The following is a 7,607-nucleotide window of genomic DNA, read 5'->3' on the forward strand; positions in this document are numbered from 1 at the left end:
CTTTTTGATTCTTAACAATATTGCAGAAATTAAAAGCATTGTGAGATGATTGTAATATGATCAATTTCATGAATGTTGACAGTGATCGGAACGGAACTGATATGATACAAAGATCATCAGTGTGTGATTTTAATTTAATCAATTCCTATAGTATGCGTTACTTTCATGAGTAACATTACTAATTTTATTTAAATCCAACAATCCTATGAATGCGAAATGAATTTAAATTAATAAAAAAAAATAAAATTAATGATATTTGGAAAATTGAAATTTAAAAAGAATGTGTCTGTCCATTGCTGGAGAAAATTTGATTTCCCTCTAATTATTATATGATAACAAATCTTGAGAATTATATGTTTTCAGGCAAATTTATTAGATACTAGATATCTTAATTTTAGAATATCGTTGCAAAAATGTTTGAAAGCTTAAAAACTTGTAAAATGTTTATTCCAATTGGTTAAGTTTATTCACTTAATTATACTTACGTTACTTAATTGTATTTTCAGAAAGAATTTGTCAAAGTTGTTAAACCAGATTTATCAAAGTAATCAAACCATATCCAGCTTATTTCCAATAAAATTTAATATTTCAAAATTAGGTTTTTGTTCTTAAATAGTTCTGTCAGCTAACAGATTTTTCAACGATAGATGAAGTAGATTTGTTCGAATTTTTAATGGAATCAACGGATAGATGCCATTCTGAGCTCTTACAACTTTTGAGTGTTTGTCGTTGAAATCGTAATGCTGCATAGTAACCGTCACGAATTGAAGTAAACATTAACGATGTTAACTGTGACCATGCCATAACTGTTTCGGTTGGCTAAAATTAATAATTTAACATTTAAATTATGCAAAATTTAATATTATTTAACGTACGTCACTTAAAATTCATTTCGAAATTCATTTGTGATTAAAATAACTAGCATAAATTGGTATAGTGGATAATGTGATAATAAAATTAGTTTTAGCTACGAACAAGTTTAATGACGAATTAATTAATTACTTGATGATTAGCCATGTCTAGTATGATGCATTCAATTGCCATTGCATCAGCTATGCTAACCCAAAAATCAGGTTTGAAACCATATTTTTTCAACGGTACATGTCGTTCACCGTAGTGTCGTGACATTTCTTTCACTGCTGCTACATCGTGAACCTGAACGACGACAGGTTAGCATTTTTACTCGACCTTGACCTTCCATCAACTTTTTCACTGTTGTTCAAATTATCATTCATAATCTTGATAATACCGTTTAACTATCACTCATAATCTTGATAATACCGTTTAACTATCATTCATAATCTTGATAACACCGTTTAACTATCATTCATAATCTTGATAATACCATTTAACTATCATTCATAATCTTGATAATACCGTTCAACTACCATTTATAATCTTGTAATACTCCAGCTCGTCTACAACAGCAATAGCTCTTTTCCTACAAAACCACTATAAAAAATTTCAATAATTTTTTTGATCAATTCAATCAATAATACCTATTTTATGTAATTCACCTTGCTTACAACATTATTCAGGTAATCACGAAGCTCAGCAGAAGCATTTAACCATCTTTCTTTACCCAGAGCAAATACAAAACTGAAAAATTTGAACAGTTAAATTTATAATCTCCCATATTTAACTTTATTTAATGCTTTATTCAATCTTACTTTTTGATTTCTAATTAAAATGAATAAAAATAAGTTCCAATACTTTGTTAATATCTTTTCTCAAATTACATTCCACATAATCTGTGTATTTCTTTTTTTTTTTTTTTTGTTTAACAAAATAACTGTGATATGTGGAATGGATAATATTCATTTGTGATTTGAAAATGTCAAAATTAAAACCTTTGATAATCAGGACGTTTCTCAAAAACTCGCATACATATACGATAACCAATTTTGTTATGATGATTACCAAAACAGGCTTGAATAATTTCACGTCCCTGGGATGAAATTGGATGACATTTGGAATTGCAATTACGAAATGATTGTCGTGATCCGTTATGATTCGATGATCTAATTGAAAAATTCTCCATTAATTGTTTTCAAATTGTTTGTGGGAAAATTTTTTTACTTTTAAAAAGGAAAAAATAGAATGAAATCAAAAAATCGATTTTTAATTCCATAAAGAATTACATCCATTTCTGATTAATTTTAATTTCAGTCTTTTCCAGTATATTCGCGATTGCTTTTAAAAGAGCATGAGAGAATTTATATTTGGAAAGACTTAAATTAAAATTAATTAGAAATGGAATTATCGAAATGAAAAAGTAGTTGTTAGGTAGTATTTTTGATGCATACTTTTCTAACTTGAAAATCAAATAGTTTGCCGAAAATATTTCAAACTTTTTGTGATTCCAATCAAATTTTACAATCTATAAATTTTCAAATTCAAATTCTTTTCAGTTTTCAAATTTCAGCCATATTGTCATTTTCCGCCATTTGCAGAAAAAAATTTTATTAATGGTACAAAATTAACCTGAAATAATTTGGCTTCTGTTTTGATTTCAAATAAATTTTAAATTATCAATGTGTTTATTCGTAAAAAGTTTTTGATGATTTGAATCATATCTTGAAAACATTTTTCCCTACGAATATTCCGAAGAACTCACCTACCTCGTTACCTTTGAACTTTTTTGCATACTGCTTGCAATTATTTCTATCTATTCGCAAAAAATCTCCCAATAATTCGGTCATATTCCTATTTTTTTAAAAAAAATAAACTAATGATAGTAACCTGATTCGAGTTTGTGATTGATTACGCTTTGCGTCATTTCTTATATATTTCGAATTTCTACATTTTGGTCGCATCAAATGTCGCACATTAGTTTCTGAATCTGATTTCCATTTCCTATCATTCATAATCTTCTTGCTACAATGAATCATCATCTTGTCCTGTTGTTCGTAATAAATGGTCGATTTTAACTTTTCCGGAAATGATTCCTGAGAGATTGATAACTGTTGCTTATTTGCAACATATTTGTCGCAATGTTTCATATTAATTTGATGCTTTAATCCATCAGAATCAGATAATTTCTGCGAAGTATCATCAGCCTGATCATTTAATGCATCCATAACCATTTTCTTCCCTTTATTCCATGAAATACGATTACCCATTTTGTAAATTTAATCAATAATCAACTACAGTATGATACAGTATGCCATTATTCATTACTCCATGATGAGCAAGAAAATTTTTCGTTTGATTCTCGAATTTTCTAGAATCATATCGTAAATAATATTTGTAATAAATGACCAATAAGTACATTCGAATTTTATCTTCCTTCTTTGAAATTTTAAATGAATACAATAAATGGTGATAGTTAAATTATCAGCACTAAAATAGGATACTTGATCAAATCAATAATCTCATATCACTTGAACTGATAGAAATTTCTATGGTACCATAATATGGAATCATGATAAACTACTGCATCATTTTCATAAATATCAATCGGTGATTAGTAGGGCGAATGAATAAATGCTTTAACTGGAAATTAGTGATAAGTTGATTTATTGAATGAAGATAAGATGTGTGATGTACTACTTATTCAATAATTCTTATCATTTATCATTGATGATATGGAAACACTGGGAGACAATGTTATCATACTTGTGATATGTAATATCACTAGGAAGATATAAGGTGGTGAAAATGAAAAAATTGAAAAATTCTAACTAGTGCAATCTATCAAGAATGTCAATCATTCGTTATGACAATGTCAGAGAAGTTAAAAGTTAAAAGCTATAATTAATGAATCAATTTAAAATATAATTTTATTTATTTGTTTTTAGAAAAAAAAATTTCTAACTTCTTTTACCTGCAAAAACAAAAAAAAAGAAAATAAAAGACGATAGGAAGCTTAGAATAAAGATTTGCATAAATTAAAATGCATTATTGATTTCAAATTTGAATAGGAAATAAATTTTGACAAAAAGAATTTGTAAATCATTCAAAATATTAACTAATTAATTTTTTTTTTATCTGCTAATAATTAGGGGAAAAGATATTTTCTTCTAATATAATGATTCCCAAATAGTATTCCGTAAACAAGCAAAACCATTGATAATTGACCATGAAGACTAAAGTACGGTAAAAATTCTTTTCCTTCTTTTTGATATTATAATATTACACTCTAAATTTTATCAACAAAAAAATTTTGATTGAAGTTTATTTTTAAATTAAAAGAATTATAATTTATGTTATAAATAAAAAAATCATAATGACCAGCGGTCAAGAAAAAGTTGGTGAAAACGCTAAAAAGTTCTAGTTAAAGTCTTCTCTTTCTTTTTTTCAAATTAATGCAATTTGTTATTTTTAAACCTTACGCTTTATGTTACAAATTAAAAAAAAAAACCCAAATGGTCAGTTGGTCAAGAAAAGATTGAAATTCACTACTTTAATGTGTTCAAATTATCATTGTAAATAAGATGTTTATTTGTTTTTAATAATTGTAAGTAATAATGAAAAAGTTCAAAGTTCATTTTGAAAACAAAAAAAAAGCAAAAAAAATAATACAAAGCAAAAAAAAAATTTCAATAAAAAAAAAATAATGAAATAGATGAAAAGAAAAAAGATTTTAAAAGTAAATTAAATTGAAAAAGACGAAATTTACACAAATTCTGAATTTGTTTGATATAATTATCATACAAATATTTCTTTCTTTCTTTCTTTCATTTTAGTTTGACACATTTGATAAATGTGAAAGTATTATTTAATGGAACTAAAATGATGATATATACATATAAAGAATTGATATTTATCAATAAAAAATATACAAATAACGCCAATATTTCAAATAAAAATAATATTATAATTATTTACAAATAATAATTCTAATGCAATGCACAATTTCAATAAATCATTAAAATGAACGAAAAATAATTTTTGGTTTTGTGAAATGTTTCCTCAAATCATTTCAAACCTTTCTAGCATTCTCTTATAAAAAAAAGGTAATAATCGAGGAGGAGAGAGGAGGGAGAGGGAAAAAAAAACGGAAAGAAACAGTCAATATGCGGAAATGGAATTGAAAGAATAGTACTGTGAAAGTGAACCAAATTATGATTCCATTAAAATTCAACATTAAGATAAAATAACTGGTAGTAATAGTAAGTAGTAGTAGTAGTAGTGATAGCAATAGTATTAGTGATAATAATGATACATATATAACCATAATTATGATAAGGTAAGACTTTAAATTTTATTCGTTTTTTTTTTCTTGGGAAAAATATGGGAATAGAACGAAAGAGGAGAGAAATGAAAGAGAAATAAGAATTATTTTAGAAACATTGACCTTTCAACTTTTATGTTATATGCAAATTTTTATAGATAATAAAAATAGCACCGCTATATTTGGTTGATCTTCGAGTACTACCTATTTGACAAATTTTACTGAATTTTGCTTGAAAAATCGCAAGAAAAAAAAGAAAATTCTCAGAAAATTTCATTGATTTCAATGGAATTTCCTGAGAATTCTCTTTTTTTTTATTCATCCAACCAAATAATTATCACGTATCACTCTCGTAGATGAAATAATCAATATTAGTTTATGAAACATTTACAATTTGTTTAGTATTAGCTTCACGCATGATAGTTCCGCACCGGATATCAGCTTCATGCATGATGGTTTCGCACCGGATATCAGTTTCATGCATGATAATTCTGCACCGGAAGGGATTAAAATTGTGAATATCAGTTCAGCGGCTGACGTGCGCTACTTTTTCAATGTGCCCTACGGAGTGGGTAAAGCTGCTGTAGGTTCTTTGCTTAAAATGATAATTAATTGTTTTACACGTATGAATTTCAGCGAAGTGTTAGAAGTGCCTACGGACCAGTAATATAACATTGCTGATGGATGGTTGATTGAGATTTACGTTTGGAAATTTTAGCCATGAAATATTTTTTTAATGGCGCACTGAACGAGTTGAACAGCTCGAGCGATCTGGTTACAGAGAACCAGTTGATAAGTGATACGTGATTGTTACGTATCTTAAGATTGCTGTTGGGAATTCTAATGATTCCTTCTAAAGCTATGAGCTGATACGTGATACGTAGTTGTTCCATGTTTTAAGATTGTTGTTAGCTATTCTAATAATTCCGTCTAGAGTTATAAGAATTCCCTGTTTTATTATCTTATCATTTTATCAGTATTATCATCCTGCTAACATGTATAAATTCTTTTTGGAAAATTTAGATTGATAAATTGTCCGCGGATATTGTCGAAGGAAGTGAAGGCTTATAAAATGACGTTAGTGTCATTATGGCCTGGAGCATATGAAAACTGAAAAATTATATGATTGTTTAATAGCTTTGCAATGCTCAAATGTATAAATAAATTTTATTTTTTACGACAAATTTCAGTTTAGTTTCAAAAAAAAAAAAGAAAAATGGTAATTTTTCATTTCCTTCATGTATTTCAGTTCTACTATCTTACAATATTTGGATTTGAGTTTGAGTTAAAATTTCGAAATGATCTTTTAAAAATACAAAGCATTTCATTTGGTTTTCGTTTTTTTGTTTTTCCATTTAAATTATTACAAATGTCATTAAAATGAAATTCATACAGGAACAGATCTAACAATTGTTAACCGTCCAAAATTTAAAGCTTAAAATTTACAAAAAGTTTTTTAAAATGAAAAAAAAAGGAATTACAACATTTAAAAGAGTAATTTATTTGTTTGAAAATGACAAGTGTAAAATGATTTCGTCATAAATTGCAGTGATGTTGGGAAAAAAAAAAAAATTGTACCTGACTAGCACACTTTAATTGCACCTGACTAGGTTACTTTAATTGCACCTGACTAGCATACTTTAATTGTACCTGACTAGCTTACTTTATGCTTTCGTAGTTTTATGAATACGTTTTGCGTTTCATTTTAATTTACACATTCAATTAAACATTTAAAATTGGGAAGTGATAGAAAAAGTTGATACGGAAATGGAAAGCAATAAGAGGCAATAATGAAAAGATGAGGGCTATTGGATGAATTCAATTGAATAATAACAAAAATGACCTGAATTGACCTTTTGCTAGTCAGAACTAATTTTGTTCTCATTTCTTTTCCCCCTTTTTTTTTAAATTTCTGCACAATATACCATCAATAAGTTTTGCTAAAAAAAGTATCAGTGATAAAAATAAATAAATAAAGTTTGAAAGAAAAAAAATGGCTGATCTTAGCTTATTCTAGAATTCTGAAAAAAGAAATCATATTGAAAAGTTTGAATAATATTGCGAATATTAACTCCTATGCTGAAATCATATTATTTATAAATAATGCCAAAATTTTCATAAATCTATTGAAAAAAAGAAAAAATCTAAATAACAAAAAAAAAATTATAATTATCCTTATCTTAAATTACTTATTGAATTACTTATAGTTATCTTAAATTACTTATTGAATTACTTATAGTTATCTTAAATTACTTATTGAATTACTTATAGTTATCTTAAATTACTTATTGAATTACTTAAGTTATCTTAAATTACTTATTGATAGCATTTGTAAATAGCAATTAAATAAAAGAAGACAAAAGAAAAGAATGGTATGAAAAAAGCGACTAAGTATAGCAAATTGCTTTGCAAAAAAGATTTGCTTAACATT

General features: G+C 26.6%; 2 protein-coding genes across 2 annotated transcripts; one reads left to right on the top strand and one right to left on the bottom strand.

The window, feature by feature from the left end:
* Nucleotides 1–621: 621 nt before the first annotated feature.
* On the bottom strand, nucleotides 622–3,122 carry LOAG_10950 (hypothetical protein; the record flags this gene model as incomplete). Its single annotated transcript, XM_003146473.1, has 6 exons — nucleotides 622–819; nucleotides 1,003–1,155; nucleotides 1,518–1,599; nucleotides 1,851–1,948; nucleotides 2,622–2,706; nucleotides 2,743–3,122. 6 exons carry the CDS (start codon nucleotides 3,120–3,122, stop codon nucleotides 622–624), a joined length of 996 nt encoding a protein of 331 aa, XP_003146521.1.
* Nucleotides 3,123–5,183: 2,061 nt separating this feature from the next.
* On the top strand, nucleotides 5,184–6,247 carry LOAG_10951 (hypothetical protein; the record flags this gene model as incomplete). Its single annotated transcript, XM_003146474.1, has 3 exons — nucleotides 5,184–5,191; nucleotides 5,579–5,759; nucleotides 6,200–6,247. 3 exons carry the CDS (start codon nucleotides 5,184–5,186, stop codon nucleotides 6,245–6,247), a joined length of 237 nt encoding a protein of 78 aa, XP_003146522.1.
* Between the last annotated feature and the right edge of the window lie 1,360 nt (nucleotides 6,248–7,607).

Source organism: Loa loa, assembly GCF_000183805.2.
Source record: "Loa loa unplaced genomic scaffold supercont3.100, whole genome shotgun sequence".
Taxonomy (NCBI): domain Eukaryota; kingdom Metazoa; phylum Nematoda; class Chromadorea; order Rhabditida; family Onchocercidae; genus Loa; species Loa loa.